Raw genomic sequence first — 19,380 nt, forward strand, 5'->3', positions numbered from 1 at the left:
TAAGTTTCCTGAGGCCTCTCCAGCCATGTGGAACTGTGAGTCAGTTAAACCTCTTTCCTTTATAAATTACCCAGTCTTAGATAGTTCTTTATAGCAGTGTGAAAATGGACTAATACACTACCTCAGTCTTGCTAAGTGCCTAGATTACAGGCGTTGAGCTACCACACCCAGCCTGCCCTTCTTAATGGACTGAAAGTGTCCTGTTCTCTAAAAGTCATCTCAAAGATAAAATCAAAAGCCACATTTTTTACCAACTTCTCTCAGATTCCTCACCGTAGATATTAAGCTCTTTTCTTCCTCTCTGCTTCCCTAATATACTGTTCATACCTTCTTCCATTATTTATTACCGTCTGTCTTTTGCCATTATTATCTGTGTGAGAGAGGCTGCATGCTAAAAAGGAAAGACCTTTGGATGTGGGAAGCAAGTTTCTTGGCTTGTCTGACCCACAGTTTCTTTGTCTGAAAAGTGGATATGACAAATTCTGTTTGTGCCGTAGATTGCTGAGAAATGCATTTAAGAAAACACTTGTAAAACTATGTTTTAAGGTTGAGGCAGGAGAATGACTTGAGCCCAGGTGTTTGAGACCAATTTGGGCAACATCTCTATTTAAAATTAAAATATATGTGTGTATTTTAAGCTGTAAAAAAGTAGGATGATGATGATGTCTCCCCCACAAGATTGTTGTCTACTTGAAGATAGACAGGCTCCATGTCTTAGACATTCTTGAACCATTTCTTTTCTTTTTTTTGAGATGGGGTCTCACTCTGTCACCCAAGCACCCAGGCTGGAGTGCAGTGGCGAGGTCTCGGCTCACTGCAGCCTCTGCCTCCCAGATTTAAGCTATTCTCTTGCCTCAGCCTCCCAAGTATTATCTGGGATTACAGGTGCCTGCCACCATGCGCAGCTAATTTTTGTAGTTTTAGTAGAGACTGGGTTTCGCCCTATTGCCCAGGCTGGTCTCAAACTCCTGGGCTCAAGCAATCTGCCCGTCTCAGCCTCCCAAAGTGCTAGGATTGCAGGTGTGAGCCACCGCACCCAGCCTTCTTGTACTGTTTCACAACACCTTGTTCATAGTTGATATCTAATAAATTTGGTATCAATACATTTTGATACCTAATAATTTTTGTGGACTTAAGTGCAACAAAGGTATGCACAATACAGTGTCTTTCCTATGGAAAAGTCTGGGACAAAAAAGGCAGGTGAAGTAAAAAGGCCAATTCTAGGGCCAGGTGCGGTGGCTCACCCCTGTAATCCCAACACTTTGGGAGGCAAAGGCAGGTGGATCACTTCAGGCCAGGAGCTGGAGACCAGCCTGGCCAACATTGTAAAACCCTATCTCCATTAAACATACAAAAATTAGCTGGGTGTGGTGGGTGCACGCCTGTAATCCCAGCTACTCAGGAGGCTGAGGCAGGAGAATCGCTTGAACCTGGGAGGCGGAGGTTGCAGTGAGCCGAGATTACGCCACTGCACTCCAGCCTGGGCGACAGAACAAGACTCCGTCTCAAAAAAAAGAAAAAAAAAAAAATTAAAGGCCCATTCTAGCTTTTTGGTGAATGTGTGCATAGCTAATCATGCAAGCTTTAATTAATGTAGAATGTCCTTTTCAGATTGATGTAGGGGTCTTCTGAGTCCCCAACATCATGCTTTGAAAAATGTTTCAGTGTTGTAGGTGTCACATATAGTCAGGTAGTTCCACACACAATGCTCATGCTCCTGCAGGAGCCAGCAGGCCCAGACTGGATAACCGCCCTTGCTTCTTCATAGTTACGTAATTAGAGACCTTATCAAATATGTTCTGGCTTGTAGGTGTGAGACACATGACAGCATAGTCTCTTTAAGCATGGGATAAATGCCTCAGGATCTTTCCCTGGAGACAGGTGAAGAAACAAAAGAGAATTTGACGTCTGAAAATGCAAAAGCATATCATTCATTTAGTGAGCATTTATTGAATGCTCCATACACCATGGAAAAGATGAAACTACTGGAAGATCTTGCACTTGAGATGATTATAGAACAGTGGAGAAGTATTCAGAACTGTGAAGAACTGTTTGCTTGCTCTGTGTGTAATTAAATTGTGACTATTTGACTTGTATTTTAATAGAGATGATTAGTATGTGTTGTAAACTAAGCCCATTTCAGAAAACTTGAAGAGATTTACCAGTTGGAATAGACATTCTCAGTATTATTTCTTAGCCCAGTATTCATACTGTACTGTGAGCTGTAACTGTATAGCACATTCCAGTGGTCTAGATGTTCTGAAAGGAAAATTTTCTATTTGGGTGGAGAACTTGTGAAAAGGGAAATTACTACTGGAGCACTGGGAGTTGCTCAAATTCTTTTTCCTAAAAGGTTCATTTGAACTTGTTGAGTCTTCCTCCCTGCCCCCACCCCCCTCAGATCAATCTATAGGTGTCTTAAATAAAAAGTAGGCAATAAGTAAAGTTCAGTAGGCTAGGGTGCTTACAATAGTTAAGCGTGACCGGGCGTGGTGGCTCACGCCTATAATCCCAGCACTTTGGGAGGCCAAGGCGGGTGGATCACCAGGTCAAGAGATTGAGACCATCCTGGCCAACATGGTGAAACTCCGTCTCTACCAAAAATACAAATATTAGCTGGGCATGGTAGCACGCACCTGTAGTCCCAGCTACTCAGGAGGCTGAGGCAGGAAAATCGCTTGAACCCAGGAGGCGGAGGTTGCAGTGAGCCGAGATTGTGCCACTGCACTCCAGCCTGGGCGACAGAGTGAGACTCCATCTCAAAAAAATAATAATAATAATTAAGCATATTATTGATAGTTATTTTCTCATTCCATTATATCTGAGTTCTAAATATAGCTGCCTAAATTGACTCCCTTTGTCTCCCAACTTTGTTGATTATTGACTGCTGGTCACTGAAAATACAGTAGTGTGTGAAACTTGCCATTTTAGTGCCATTAGCTTTGCATACTTTGGGCTGTGCCTTCCTCTTCCAGAAACCTTTGTTTGCTCAAGAGAAGCAGGAAAATGCCAATTGCCCTATTTTAGTATGGAATTAAAATACATGTGGTAAGGACCTCAGGGCCCCGCTGTTGGCTGGGTTTTCAGTCCAAATAGAGAAGAAAAATGTGGGCTGGGTGCAGTGGCTCGTGCCTGTAATCCCAGCACTTTGGGAGGCCAAGGCGGGTGGATCACGAGGTCAGGAGATCGAGACCAGCCTGGCCAACGTGGTGAAACCCTGTCTCTACTAAAAATACAAAAAATTAGCGAGGCATGGTGGCACACGCCTGTAATCCCAGCTACTCAGGAGGCTGAGGAGGAGAATCACTTGAACCTGGGAGGCAGAGGTTGCAGTGAGCCAAGATTGTGCCATTTCACTCCAGCCCGGGTGACAGAGCAAGACTCTGTCTCGAGGAAAAAAAAATAAAAAAGGAAAAATGTTTGCTACCTTTTTGAAAAATACAGGCACTGTGTTGTTTTGCTACACTAAGGAAGCAGCTGCCAAGAAGTTATCTGTGAGGAACTGGGAGACGTAACAAACCCTTGACTCTTTTAGTTATGAAATCATGGAATTGTTTTATTAAGCAATGTTATAATGGATACTAGTTAAGGTTTCAGAAGTCATAGGACATTGGCCAGGCACGGTGGCTTACGCCTATAATCTCAGCACTTTGGGAAGCCGAGGCGAGCGGATCACCTGAGGTCAGGAGTTCGAGACCAGCCTGGCCAACATAGTGGAACCCCATATCTACTAAAAATACAAAAACTAGCTGGGCGTGGTGGCGGGCGCCTGTAATCCCAGATACTTGGGAGGCTGAGGCAGGAGAATCGCTTGAACCTAGGAGGCGGAGGTTGCAGTGAGCCGAGATCATGCCACTGCACTCCAGCCTGGGTGACAGAGTTGAGACTCCTTCTCAGAAAATAAATAAATAAATAAAGAACTCATAGGACATTGCTAATTTCTTTTTCTGGAGGTCTGGAATATCAAGAGGAGAAGAATGTTCTTTTACTGACCCAACCTGGTACCAGTTGGCTCATTTCAAAATTGCCCCATTTTTTAGGATTACTAGGTCAAGATATGTCTAAGAGGACCAGGATATCTGGAGTTGAGCTCCTTTGGTGGAGATTAAAATGTGGCTCCAGTAATTGTCCTTTTTTTCGTCTAATGTTCTCTAACTTGATCCTTTGTTATTTGTAGTTCTTTGGGTTTTTTTTGTTTGTTTTTTGAGACAGAGTCTTGCTCTGTCACCCAGGCTGGAGTGCAGTGGCGCTATCTCAGCTCACTGCAACCTCCACCTCCCAGGTTCGAGCAGTTCTACTGCCTCAGCCTCCCCAGTAGCTGGGAATTACAGATGCATGCCACCATGCCAGACCAATTTTTGTATTTTTAGTAGAGAGGGGTTTCACCATGTTGGCCAGACTGGACTCGAACTCCTGACCTCAGGTGATCCACCCGCCTCAGCCTCCCAAAGTGCTGGGATTATAGGCATGAGCCACTGTGCCCAGCCTGTTATTTGTAGTTCTTAACAGATCTGACATGTGAGCCATGGATTCATTGGACTTGACTTTTTTTTTTTTTTTTTTTTTTTTGAGATGGAATCTCACTCTGTCGCCCAGGCTGGAGTGCAGTGGCGGGATCTTGGCTCACTGCAAGCTCCACCTCCCGGGTTCACGCCATTCTCCTGCCTCAGCCTCCCGAGTAGCTGGGACTACAGGTGCCTGCCACCACACCCGGCTAATTTTTTTTTTTGTATGTTTAGCAGAGATGGGGTTTCCACTGTGTTAGCCAGGATGGTCTCGATCTGCTGACCTTGTGATCCGCCCGCCTCAGGCTCCCAAAGTGCTGGGATTACTGGCGTGAGCCACCACGCCCGGCCTGGACTTGACTTCTTAGTAGAGTTCTGGGGATACAGTAAATATTTTGCAGGTGTGAGCCTATTGATGGCTAGATGGTATTTTATTTCTTCACATCTGTTTTCTCTAATTTCTTCGGTAATTTTAAAAGCCTGCAGCTGCATTATTCCACAGTATCAGAGGTCAGATAATTTGGATTTAACCCTTCCACTGACTGAGATTATGGGGTTTAAGGCACTAAACATACTGCTTTCATTACCTCTTAACTTGCTCAGTTTTCTGACTTGGCCTTCTTACTGTAGAGGGTCCCAGGGGTCTAACATGAGGGCTGAATTAAGGAAAAAAAAGAAGGTGGGGGGCTGGGCTCATTGGCTCTCACCTGTAATCCCAGCAGTTTGGGAGGCTGAGGCGGGTGGATCACTTGAGGTCAGGAGTTCGAGACTAGCTTGGCCAACACGGTGAAACCCTATCTCCACTAAAATACAAAAATTAACTGGGTGTGATGGTGTGTGCTTGTAATCCCAGTTACTCCTATTTGGGAGACTGAGGCAGGAGAATCGCTTGAAGCTGGCAGGTGGAGGTTGCAGTGAGCCAAGATTGTGGCACTGGACTCCAGCCTGGGCTACATAGCAAGACTCTGTCTCAAAAAAAAAAAAAAAAGCCGGGGCTGCGGGGGTGGGGGTGAGTTTATTCCCAGAGCTAGTATAGTGTATATCACAGAGGTGATTATAGTAGTAGCATTGGATGAGTCAACAGTAGTAGCATTTCCCTTTTTCTGAACTCAGGTAACTAGTGCCAGAGTTCAGAAGAGACCTTAAAAATATTGGTGTGCTAAACTAAATTAGACCTACAAATACGCTAGATGATCATTAAAGCCATGCACAGGGCAATGAATCTGTGAATTTCTTGTTGGTGTGTGGTTTTTTTTTTTTTTTTTTTTTTTGAGATGGAGTCTTGCTCTGTCGTCCAGGCTGGAGTGCAGTGGCGCAATCTCGGCTCACTGCAACCTCTGCCTCCCAGGTTCAAGCGATTCTCCTGCCTCAGCCTCCTGAGTAGCTGGGATTACAGGCGTGCACCACCACGCCTGGCTAATTTTTGTATTTTTAGTAGAGACAGGGTTTCACCATGTTGACCAGGCTGGTCTCAAACTCCTGACCTTGTGATCTGCCTGCCTCAGCCTCCCAAAGTGTTGGGATTACAGGCGTGAGCCACTGCACCAGGCCTGAATCTGTGGATTTCTTTTTCCTTTCCCCTTCCTTTTATATGACACTGAACCGTTAGTTTCACATGAACATTGAGAGGTCTTTTTTATTTATTTTATCTTATTTTATTTTATTTTTACCTCCTGTGTGCATGAAATGGATGGCAAGGAAAGCTTTGCTTGGGCCTCTTCCTGAAATCCAAGATGGCAAATGCAAGACTGTAAGGAATGTGATCATCATTTCCAAAGGATAGAGACCGCAAGGGGCAGAACCTAGCACTCATGCATCTTTTCTAGCCTCTGGCTTTGGTCTTTGTAGTTTTAGGGTAACAGCCCTTCTCATAATCATTGCCTCTTTTTCTTAGGAATGGCTGGTGATGTGTATACAATCATCTAATCAAAGAAGGCTTTTCTTAGAGATCCTGGTGTTTTTTAAATGTTACAGTTCTGTTTTCTAGTCGGCTCCAACCAGCATGCCTTGGTAGCTCTTGGATACATATTGGGACTTATTGATTTCCATGCGTTTTCAATCTGTTGCTTTGGGACTAGTCCAAGACCATACTACTATTGAGTTTCCCCCACTGGCCTTTGGAATTAATAAAAACTGTATTTCTTCAATCACATTGGACTTTATGTGTGGTTACTTCATGGTATTGATTAAAATCATTTCATTGTGTGTCATATAAAGATTCATTTATTGGCCGGGCATGGTGGCTCATGCCTGTAATCCCAGCACTTTGGGAGGCCGAGGTGGGTGGATCACCTGAGGTCAGGAGTTCGAGATTAGCCTGGCCAACATGCTGAAACTCCATCTCTACCAAAAATACAAAAAAATTAGCTGGGTGTGGTGGTGCACACCTGTAATCCCAGCTACTTGGGAGGCTGAGGCAGGAGAATTGCTTGCACCTGGGAGGCAGATGTTGCAGTGAGCCGAGATCGTGCCACTGCACTCCAGCCTGGCTGACAGAGGGAGACTCCATCTCGAAAGAAAGAAAGAAAAAAAAAGATTCATTTATTGATTTGTGCCTCAGGTTTAATTTGAAAACAAAAACAATAGGAGAATTGGAGGAAAGGAATGGGAGGACAGAGTACATGTGTTGGCATTATCTTTGCTTAGTTCTAGAGGATAATGATGCAGATTTAGATTATGTAGCTGTGCTGAAATTTCCCTCATTTGAGCACCTTTAATGTGAATTATTATGTGTTCTTGCTGGACTTACACTGTTACATCATTGTCAACTTGCTTAGTGTGCTCAGAAATAAAATTTTCATAGCTTTCCTCTGGACCTTGTTTTAAAGGGTAATATATTAATCCACTTGGAGACAAGAGGCTGGTAATAGAAATTTGGTACTTGGTAACAAAATTGCTGAATGTGTGAAATAAGCTTTGAAAAATAAATGTTATGGTTAAAATGTTGGAAGGGCCTCAGAATTTTCACAGCAGTTATTTGTGTATTTTCCTTCTAGGTGCATGCTATTATGATGCTAATCAGTCTATGTATGTGTTTGGAGGCTGTACCCAGAGCAGCTGCAATGCTGCTTTCAATGACCTCTGGAGACTTGACCTAAACAGCAAAGAGTGGATCCGACCTTTGGCTTCAGGTAAGAGATGAAATGCTGATCTTTGCCTCCTTACCAGGTGACTCCCTTGGCATGGAAACTCTACCTGATCTTTTTTGGCATTGGTCTCAAGGATAGGTTACTGGGACTCAGGTCCTTAAGTTTAATGTGCCATATAAATGATAATAGTAATATGCTTGTGTAAGTCTTTGTTTTTTGTTAAATTATACTTTATCATTAGTAATGGCCAAAATTGCTATACTGCTGTGTGAATTCATTTGCATGGTTTTCTCAAGTATACTCATACAGGTGTGATACATCATTTGGTAGGAGGTTGAAGTAAGAACAGAAACACAGAGTCGTGAGAACTGTAGTTGACTGACAGAAGCTATTGTCCTAGGGCTAAGGTCTCTGAATATCTTTTGTTGTTGCCAGCTCAGATATTTGGGGAGTGTATGGGACATGCCTCTGCTAGTTACTCTTAACAACCCAGGGGTGTGGGAAGATTCCACAGTAGGTACATTCCTGCCCAGTCCCACTATGCCAGAAATCTGGCAGAAAGAAACTAGATTATTTTCTTATTTTTGACCTAACCTCTCCTGGGGGAAAAAATAAAAACAGTGGTTTTTGCACTCATGAGGCAGGGCAATTTGAGGAGGCATAGATTGGAGGGGTTGGTGTGATGGAGAAATAGAGTCCACTGAGTATAAAGTATTCTGCTAGGTTTGTTGGCAAGCTTTTCTCAAAACATTCATTTGGCTTTTTAGTATTAGGACTCAGTCTTAGGACTAAGGACATTTGGGTTTCCGTTGGGCAAGTTCCTTATTTATTTAGGCCTTGCCTTACTACTTTGATTACCAGATAGGAGGCATCATTGTATATTAGAAAGGGCACTGGACTAAGAGTGAGGGTACATGAGTTTCATTTCCGGGCATAGTCACCAATTCTCCATGTAACTATAAATAAGTTACTGCACTTCTCTGAGAGAAATGTGGAGTAGTACTAAATGACTATTTTTAAATGGGCTGAAAAGGCTAGTTTATGTTTCCCTTTCCATAACCGCTACTGTGAATGTCTAGGCCAGGGGCTTAAACCCATTTATGAGAAGAAACTGCATTTTGCTTCCCTAAAACTTAAGTTCCTGTTCCTCCGCCTGCGTTAGGCAAATATAGGAGGAGCCTACTGAGTGGATACCATGGGTGGAGCTGGGCTTTGTGTAGATGAAGTTCTTTATTAAAATTATTGGCATTTGGAGGGTAGGAGGGTGGTGGTCCAGTCTGCAGATGGCCACTCCAGGAGCAGGAGCTATTATATCCCCTTCTCTTCCACTTCCTGTCACAACCAATAAAGGCTGTTTGTGCCATTCATAAAAAAAAAAACAAACCTACAGGCCAGGCCCACTGGCTCACGCCTGTAATCCCAGCACTTTGGGAGGCCAAGGCAGGCGGATCACCTGAGGTCAGGAGTTCGAGACCAGCCTGGTCAACATGATGAAACCCTGTCTCTCCTAAAAATACAAAAATTAGCTGGGCATGGTGATGGGTGCCTGAAATCCCACCTACTTGGGAGGCTGAGGCAGGAACCTCATGAACCCAGGAGGTGGAGGTTGCACTCCATCCTGGGCAACAGAGCAAATCTCCATCTAAAAAAAAAAAAAACCCACAAAAACTATTGGAATAATAAAGAAATGGTAATCGTATAAAAAGTTTGATAGCTAGAACTATTTCAGGGCCCTGGGAATTTTGTACTTTGGAGATTAACCTTTTCTAGCCCTTTATACCATATTGCACTTAGTGCAAATTGATTAATATTTGGAGTTACAGCTTCTGTTTTGTTTTGTATTGTTTTTTGAGACAGGATCTTGCTTTGCCACCCAGGCTGGAGTGCAGTGGCACAGTCACAGCTTACTGCAGTCTCAGCTGAGTTACGGATTCTAAAATGTAGAAGATCTTCTCAGCTTAAGCATGCTATTGCCACCATGCTTGGGATTTTTTACAGATCTTATTTCAGAGGAGCTTTGATAGTTTCAGTCACAAAATACTATTACTGTCTTTATTTTGTAACCAAGCTTTATGCCTTTGATAATTTAGCATGGGTGGTGCTCTTTCTTGTGAAAATGGAGCTCTGGTTTGGGGACCTTCATAGCCTCTGCCAACTACTGTGCTTATTTCTCCCTGTAATATGGAGTAAGACTTTTTTTTTTAAACCATCAAGTTTAAAGACTGCTTTGTGGCTAGGCGAAGTGGCTCACGCCTGTAACCCCAGCACGTTAGGAGGCCAAGGCAGGAGGATCCCTTGAGGCCAGGAGTTCGAGACTCACCTGGGCAACATGGCGAGACCCCCATCTCTACAAAAAATAAAAATAAAAAAATTAGACAGGCATGGTGGCATGCCTCCATAGTCCCAGATACTTGGGAGGGTGAGGCGGGAGGATTGCTTGAGCCCACAGATATAAGCCTAGACGCCTAGGTGAGAGTGAGACTGTGTCTCAAAAAAGAAAGAAAGAAAGAGAAAGAGAGGAAGGGAAGAAAAGAGGAAGGGAGGGAGGGAAGTCAAAGAAAAGGTTATGCTTTGAAATTCCCAAAGTAGAAATGCTGGAGAAATAACTGCTTCAATCATTTACATTCTCTATGGAATATGAATTTTTTAAAATAGAGCATTTGGAATATTCTCTTTGATAAAACATACAAACTCCTGAATGTTTAAAGTAATTTTCTAACAAAATATCTCAAAGAATGTAGCTACTCCCTCACCCTAATCTGCAATGAGAGGCTAATTTTAGAAGGAGGAAAACCTGAGCTTTTTGAAATGTCTACTTATAAAAAACAGTTGTTTAATAAAGAGTCCTGGCTGGGCACGGTGGCTCACTCCTGTAATCCCAGCACTTTAGGAGGCTGAGACAGGAGGATCTCTTGAGGCCAGGAATTTGAGACCAGCCTGGGTAACATAGTGAGACCCTGTCTCTACAAAACAATTAAAAATTAGCCAGGCATGATGGCATGTGCCTGTAGTCCTAGCTACTTGAGAGGTTGAGGTAGGAGGATTGCTTGAGCCTAGGAGTTCAAGGCTACAGTGAGTGGTGATTGCTCCACTGCACTCTAGCCTGAGTGAAAGAGGGAGACCCTGTCTCAAAAAATAGGCTGGACTTGGTGGCTCTCGCTTATAATCCTGGCACTTTGAGAGGCTGAGGTGAGAGGATCACTTGAGGCCAGGAGTTCCTGACCAGCCTGGCCAACATAGCGAAACCCCATCTCTACTAAAAAGACAAAAAATTAGCTGGGCATGGTGGCATGTGCCTGTAACCTCAGCCACTCAGGAGGCTGAAGCATGAGAATCACTTGAGCCCGGGAGGCAGAGGTTGCAGTGAGCCAAGATTGCGCCACTGCACCCCAGCCTGGGTGGCAGAGTGAGACTCTGTCTCAAAATAAAATAATAAATTTAAAAAAAAAAAAGTCCTATGAGGTTCTCATTTAGGCAAAAACCCCATGTAAGATGCCCTGAGACAATGTTTCTGTATGCTATCATGAGTCCTAATCAAAATCACTTCGTAACTGAAACATCAATTAGTCCTTCTGAATAAAACATAGTTGTTTATAAGTCTTGGTGTACCTGACTCACTCATTTTAGTGCATCGAGGTAGGTAGATTGGAGGGTGACTGAGGGGAGGGCACTGTCAGTTGTGAGGTTGTCTTCTAACAGAGTATGTACGGAAGGTAATAGTTGCTTTAACAGTGTTCAGACTTCAAAAGTGTAGCTGTTGGAGAAGTAAGAGCATCAAGCAAGGAGTGGAAAACTTTTGGTTGGGAGTAGAGAGTCTTGATAGAGAATACTGCTCCATCAGATGTCTTTTTACATGTGTATTTGGTTATGTGGTTATGAGATTAGAGCATTCTCCTATTGGTTGGTGTCTTAGTCAACTCAGGGTGCCATACAAAATACCATAGACTGGGCAGCTTAAACAACAGAAATGTATTTCTCATGGCTCTGAAGGCTGGAAATTCAAGATGAGAATCTGGCATGGTTGGCTTCTAGTGAGGATTCTCTTCCCAGCTCCTGGTTTGCAGACTGCCACCTTCTCAGTGTGTTTTCATGTGAGCTCTGGCATCTCTTGTGCTTCCTTTTTTTTTTTTTTTTGGTCACTCTGTCGCCCAGGCTGGAGTACAGTGGTGCGATCTTGGCTCACTGCAACCTCTGCCTCCTGGGTTGGAGCAATTCTCCCGCCTCAGCCTCCCAAGTAGCTGGAATTATAGGTGTGTGCCACCACGCCTGGCTAATTTTTGTATTTTTAGTAGAGACGGGCTTTCACCATGTTGGCCAGGCTGGTCTTGAACTCCTGACCTCAGGGGATCCACCCACCTCATGCTCCCAGAGTGCTGAGATTACAGGCATGAGCCACCGCGCCCGGCCTCTTGTGCTTCTTATAAGGGGATTTGTCTTACAAGGCCTACCCTCATGACCTCATCTAAACCTAATTGTCTTCCAAAGGCTTCATCTCCACCGTAGCATCACCTTGGTGTTAGGGCTTCAACATATGGATTTGGTGGAGGACACAATTCCATCTATACCAGTTGGAATTAATGTGATTTCCCAGTGAAATCTTGTCTTTAGTTCCTTTCAAAATGATAGAAGTGCTCCATCTGGAGGAAGAGTGGTATTGGAGTTAGAGTGGTGACAAGTGTTGGGATGACAGATCTTACACTAAAAGAGACACACAGCTAGTACTTCTCAGACATTTCCAATGAGGTAACACCTCTTCCCATTTACACCTGCTTTTGTGGCCCCTGCCCTCATGGAGCTTATATTGTAACAGGAAAGAAACAAAAAGCAAGTAAGCAAATTGTTATAAATTATGAAGGAAACAAACGGAATGAAGTATAGAATAAGAGGAGAGCTCCTTTTTTTTTTTTTTTTTTTTGAGACAAGGTCTCGCTCTGTCATCCAGGCTGGAGTGCAATGGCACAGTCACGGCTCACTGTAGCCTCGACCTCCTGCCTTAGCCTCCTGAGTAGCTGGGAATACAAACGTGCACCACCATGCCTGGCTAATTTTTGTACTGTTTTGTAGAGATGGGGTCTCACTATGTTGCCCATGCTATTGGGGAGACCTACTTTAAACAGGAGACTTTTTGTTTGTTTGTTTTTGTTGTTGTTGTTTGTTTGTTTTTGGCTGAGACCTAAAGAATGAATAGTGGAGGAGGGAAGTGAGAATGGCATATGCCTGGTGCAGCAAAGAAAAGGACATGTTAGAGGAGCTTAAAGCAGACCTTTGTGGATGTAGCCTAAGGAGCCAGGGGAGAGAGTGGCACAGGTGGAGTTGAGATAAAGACAGGAGCAAGCTTATTCACAGACTAAGGTGGGGACTCAGAAACCTTTGAGATTTTAACGAGAGGAATGTCATCATCTGGATTACTTTTTTTTTTTTTTTTAAGAGACAATCTTGCTCTGTTGCCAAAGCTGGAGTGCAGTGGCACAATCATAATTCATTGACTATAGCCTCAAACTCCTGGGTTCAAGTGATCCTCCCACCTCGGCCTCCTGCATAGCTGGAGCCACAGGTTTGCACCACCACGTCGGGAAATTTTCTTTTCTTTCTTTTTTTTTTTTTTGTAGAACTAGGGTGTCACTATGTTGCCTGGGCTGGTCTTCAACTCCTAGCCTCAAATGATCCTCCTGCCTTGGCTTCCCAAAGTGCTGGATTACAGGCATGAGCCACTGCCCTTCCCTGCCTCAATTTACATTTTAGAGCACATTTTGCTTCTATTTAGGAAATGAAGGAAGGCAAGAAAGTAAACCAGACTAGATAGAAGGCCATCAATATTACAAGACTCAGGACTCAGATGAGCATATATCAGTAAGAAACTGACAAGACTTTTTTTTTTTTTTTTTTTTTGAGACAGAGTCTTACTCTGTCACCCAGGCTGGAGTATGGTGGTGCAATCTCAGCTCACTGCAGCCTCTGCCTCCTGGGTTCAAGCAATTCTTGTGTTTCAGCCTCCCAAGCAGCTGGGATTACAGCAGTGTGCCACCACACCAGGCTAATTTTTGTATATTTAGTAGAGATGGGGTTTCACCATATTGCCCAGGCTGGTCTGGAACCCTTGACCTCAAGTGATCCGCCCACCTTGGCCTCCCAAAGTGCTGGGATTACAGGTGTGAGCCACTGCGCCCGGGCAAGACTTCTTAATGAATTAGATTTAGGAGCATGAGAAGGCCAATCAAGGGTGACTTATGTTTAGGTTTATACAGCTATGTAGATGGTGGGGCCATTTGCTGAAGTGGAAAGTAAATATTTGGGAGAGGTTTAGTTTTTGGTTCCTATTAAACATTTAAGTAGTAGTATCTAGTAATTCATTGCTATGAGAGTTTGACATTTGTTTATTATTATTATTATTATTTTTTTTTTTTTTGAGACACAGTCTCGCTCTGTCACCAGGCTGGAATGCAGTGGTGCAATCTGGGCTCACTGCAACCTCCACCTCCCGGGTTCAAGCGATTCTCCTGCCTCAGCCTCCCCAGTAGCTGGGATTACAGGCACGTGCCACCATGCCCAGCTAATTTTTGTATTTTTGGTAGAGATGGGGTTTCACCATGTTGGCCAGAATGGTCTCGATCTCTTGACCTCGTGATCCGCCTGCCTCGGCCTCCTGGGATTACACGCGTGAGCCACTGCGCCCGGCCTATTATTATTGTTTGTTTGAGACAGAGTTTCACTCTTGTTTGCCAGGCTGAGTGCAATGGCATGATCTCGGCTCACTCCATCTCCTGGGTTCAAGTGATTCTCCTGCTTCAGCCTCCCAAGTAGCTGAGATTACAGGCGCCCACCACCACACCCAGCTAATTTTTTGTGTTTTTAGTAGAGACAGGGTTTCATCACGTTGGCCAGGCTGATCTCAAACTCCTGACCTCAGGTGATCCACCCGCCTCGGCTTCCCAAAGTGCTGGGATTACAGGCATGAGCCACTGTGCCTGGCCGAGAGTTTGACACTGAAAACAAAGGGCCTGACTTCCCTTAAATGACAGCACAGGCCAGGCACAGTGGCTTACACCTGTAATCCTAGCACTTCAGGAGGCTGAGTGGGAGGATGGCTTGAGGCCAGGCCACTCTGAGGCCAGGATGGCTTGAGTTCAAGACCAGCCTGAGCAACATAGCAAGAGCCTGTCTCTACAAAAATAATAAAAAATAAATGACTCTACAGTCCTTCTGTTCAGTTAAATTCTTCTCTCATCCTTCACTTGTTCGTGTAACAAATATTCATGGATTGCCTACTATGTGCCTGGTATTGTTCTATATGCCAGGGACACATGAGTCAATAACTGACATCTCAGCCCTAATGAGACTACATTCAAATGAAGGAAGACAGATACTAAAAATGACAAATATATAACAGTATGTTAGAGGATGGAAAGTGCTATTGAGAAACTACAGTATGGCTAGGAGGATTATAACTAGGGGAATCAGAGAGAAGGCAACATTAGAACAAGGACTTGATGGGTACAAGAAGTGAGCCATGTGGGTATCTGAGGAACGAACGTTCCAAACAGAATAATCAGTGCAAAGACCCGGAGTTGGGAGTGTGCTTGATATAGTCAAGGGATACTGAGGAATCCACTGTGACTGGAGCAGAGTGAACAAAGGAGAGGAGGTTGGACAGAAAATGAAAGGGATATATCACATATGTGTGGCTTTCTGGCTGTTGTAAGGACATTGTCATATTCACTGAATGGAATGGCTAGTTTTTTAGGTTTCTGAGAAGAGGGCAAGTATGGAAGCAAGGAGACCAGTTAAAAGGTGGTAGCAATAATCTAGGCTGAAAATGGTAGGCACTTGGAGTAAAGTATTCACAAAAGGTAAGAACTGGGTGGATTTGATAGAGCCGAACGGATTTGCTCATATTTTGGATGTAGAGTAGGAAAGAGAAAGAGAGCAATCAAGATGACTCTTCAGGTTTTTAGCCTGGGCATTTGAAAGGGTGGAGTTTTCATTAACTGAGATGGGGAAGACTGGGTGATCAAGGTTGGCAAGGGGCAGGAGAGATGAGAAATTCCATGTGAAACGTATTGAGTTTGAGACACTTATTAGGACATCCAGGTGGAGATACATGTATATGGAGTTCAGGGGAGACACACAGGCTAGAGCTAGCCATGTAGGTCTCATTAGCCTTATTAGATAGTAATATAGTTTGGCCCTGTGTCCCCACCCAAATCTCACCTCAAATTGTAATCCTCATAATCCCCATGTGTCAAGGGCAGGACCAGGTGGAGGTAATTGGATCATGGGGGCGGTTCGCCCATGCTGTTCTCGTGATACCGAGTGAGTTATTGATGGTTATATAATCATCTGGCATTTCCCCTGCTTGCACTCACTTCGTCCTGCTGCCCTGGGAAGAAGGTGCCTGTTTCTCCTTTGGCTTCTGCCATGATTGTAATTTTCCTGAGGCCTCCCCAGCAATGCCGAACTGTGAGTCAATTAAACCTCTTTCGTTTATAAATTACTCAGTCTTGGGTATTTCTTCATAGCACTGTGAGAACAAACTAATCCAGATGGGTTTAAAGCTATGAGACTGCATGAGATTACCAAGGGACTGAGTGAAGACAGAGAATGGTACAAAGGCCAGGCGTGGTGGCTCACGCCTGTAAAATCAGCACTTTGGGAGGCTGAGGCAGGAGAATTGCTTCAGCCTAGGGGTTTGAGACCAGCCTGGCCATCTCCTCAAAAAATTAAAAAAAAAAAATTAGCTGGGCATGGTGTGAACCTATAGTCCCAGCTGCTTGGAAGGCTGATGCAGGCAGGCAGGGGTGAGGGGAGAGGATCACCTGAGTCCAGGAGGTTGAGGCTGCAGTGACCCATGTTTGCGCTACTGCACTGCAGTCTGGGCGACGGAGCAAGTCCTATCTCAAAAAGAACAACAAAAACAAAAAAGAGAATGGTGTAAGAATTGAGTCTGGGAGACTCCAGCATTTGGAAATCAGGGGACTCGAAAAGGAGCACCCAGTAAGGAAGGAAAACATCGGAGAATGTGGCATCTGGGAAGCCAGCATATGAGGAAAGCGTTTCCAGGAAAGGAGGGAATAATCAGCTGCATCAAATGCAGCGAAGAGGTCAAGTCATGTAAAGACTGAGAATTACCCTTAAATTTAGTAAAGAGAGTTTGTGGGGTGAGTGATAAGGATGGAAGCCAGTTTGTAATACATTTTAGAAAATTAGAAGACAAGCCGGCGCGGTGTCTCATGCCTGTAATCCCAGCACTTTGGGAGGCCAAGGCGGGCAGATCAGGAGGTCAGAAGTTCGAGACCAACCTGACCAACATGGTGAAACCCCGTCTCTACTAAAAATACAAAAATTAGCTAGGCATGGTGGCGCCTGCCTATAATCCCAGCTACTCAGGAGGCTGAGGCAGGAGAATCGCTTGAACCCAGGAGGCAGAGGTTGCAGTGAGCCGAGATTGCACCATTGTACTCTAGCCTGGGCGACAGAGCATGGGAAGACAGAAGTTAAAGGCATTGAGTATAAACAATACATTGATTTTTTTTTTCTTTTGAGGAATTTTGCTAAAGGAGAGCAAGGAGCTGAGGTGCTAAGTGGAGGTAGATGTAGAATTGAGACGTTCATTGTGGTTTTTTTTGTTTGTTTGTTTTTGAGATGAGTCTTGCAGTGGTGCGGGGCTGGAGTGCAATGGCGCGATCTCAGCTCACTGCAGCCTCCGCCACCCGGGTTCAAGCAGTTCTCCTGCCTCAGCCTCCTGAGTAGCTGGGATTATAGGCACGTGCCACCACGCCCGGCTAATTTTATTTTTGTTTTGTTTTGTTTTTTGAGACAGAGTTTCGCGCTTGTTGCCCAGGCTGGAGTTCAATGGCGCAATCTTTGGCTCACTGCAACCTCCACCTCCTGGGTTCAAGCGAATCTCCTGCCTCAGCCTCCCGAGTAGCTGGGATTACAGGCATGTACCACCACGCCCAGCTAATTTTGTATTTTTTAGTAGAGACAGGGTTTCTCCATGTTGGTCAGGCTGGTCTCGAACTCCCGACCTCAGGTGATCCTCCTGCCTTGGCATCCCAAAGTGCTGGAATTACAGGCATGAGTCACTGTGCCTGGCCTAATTTTTTTGTATTTTTAGTAGAGACGGGGTTTCACTGTCTTGGCCAGGCTGGTCTTGAACTCCTGACTTTGTGATCCGCCCACCTTGGCCTCCCAAAGTGCTGGGATTATGGGCATGAGCCGCCGCACCCAGCTGGTTTTTTTAAGATGACAGATTTTATAGCATATATGTATGCTGATGGGAATGATCTTCTTGAGGGGAGAAGTTGATGTGGATAGAGGGGGAGAATTGTTAGAGCAGTATCTTCAAGTAGTGAGAAACACTGAATCAAATGGAGACGTTGGCCTGAGATAAGAACATTGTGTGTCTGTATGCACAAAAGGTAATATGTGATTGCAGGTGCTGGTGAGTGGGTAGATGCGGTGGATCCTAGTGGAAGTTCTCTATTGATCACTTTATGACTCACGTAAAATAATTGAGGGTAGAACAGAAACCATTGGAAATCCTGGCCAGTAATTATGAATGTATAATTATGTACATTGTAGTCTTTGCCAAATGGTTCTAGAAAGTTGAATGTTTCACCTTCTAGTATTGTCTAAAGGTAACACCTTAATTCTTAATCAGATTTGTATGACTCAGCCTTTGTTCAATTCCCAAAACAAATGAGCAGTTCTTGGAACAGGTGCTTTGAAAGACTAATGTTTAAACCACTGTTTCTGAAATAAATTACCCTTTATTCAAACTCAGGCTGATTTTGGCATCTGTTTAATACAGAGTCAATGTAAGTCATACTGCCTTTTTCTGTTACTTTAAATCAAGATAGAAGTTTTCAAGTAGAAATTTTACATTTAAATTAAAATTGGAGTATTCTGATTTTCAAAACTACTTAGAGATTAACCCAAACCCATTTACAAAAAGGGAACAAATTTCAGTTTTAAAACTTGCCACAGGCCAGGCACGGTGGCTCATGCCTGTAATCCCAGCACTTTGGGAGGCTGAGGTGGGTGGATCACTAGGTCAGGAGTTCAAGCCTGGTCAAGATGGTGAAATCCCGTCTCTACTGAAAATACAAAAAGTAGCTGGGCATGGTGGCAGGTGCCTGTAATCCCAGCTACTCGGGAGGCTGAGGCAGGGAATTACTTGAACCCGGGAGGTGGCGGTTGCAGTGAGCCAAGATTGTGCCACAGCACTCCAGCCTGGACGACAGAGCGAGACTGTCTCAAAAAAAAAAAAAAAAAACTTGCTACAGTTAGAAGAGTCTATAAATGCCAGGTAAAGATTTAAAGCTCAGCCTGTCATTTTCACTAACTAGTACTGGAGCACAGTTGATTTTCCCACCACATTCTCCCCACAGAATTGTCTTTCCCAAGGATTTTCTTTTTCTTTGCAGTTTCCTCCCTTTCAGTCACACATGCAATTCCAGGTGATGGTTTGTGGGTCCAAGCCCTTTGTTTTAGAAAAATGCACTCAAAGATAGAGACATGTAACCTAGATGCCTGTTCTTGGCCTTGCTACTTCTCAGTTATTTGCTTCTGAATTTAATCATTTTTTGCATTCTCTGGGCCTCAATTTTCTTTCCTGTAAAAAGAAGAAGAGACAAAATTACTGTTCATAAAATTTGGATAACAGATCACCTTTATTCAGATCACCTGAGAAGCTTACCTAAACTATGGATTCCTTGGCCCCATAGCAGACTCACCTAATCTCAGGAGTTGGGGATAAGATGGTGGATCAGCACTTTTTTTTTTTT

The 19,380-nt window shown here is 44.1% G+C and overlaps 1 protein-coding gene across 1 annotated transcript in view; it reads left to right on the top strand.

Annotated features, from left to right (window-relative positions):
* Positions 1 to 19,380, top strand: part of FBXO42 (F-box protein 42) — a 107,875-nt gene that overhangs the window by 51,167 nt on the left and 37,328 nt on the right. Inside the window, exon 4 of the mRNA XM_054436448.2 lies at positions 7,502 to 7,636. Within this exon, the coding sequence (XP_054292423.1) occupies positions 7,502 to 7,636 (135 nt within the window). The remainder of the gene's footprint in view (positions 1 to 7,501; positions 7,637 to 19,380) is intronic.

The sequence above is a fragment of the Pongo pygmaeus genome, chromosome 1 (genome assembly GCF_028885625.2).
Source record: "Pongo pygmaeus isolate AG05252 chromosome 1, NHGRI_mPonPyg2-v2.0_pri, whole genome shotgun sequence".
Lineage (NCBI taxonomy): Eukaryota > Metazoa > Chordata > Mammalia > Primates > Hominidae > Pongo > Pongo pygmaeus.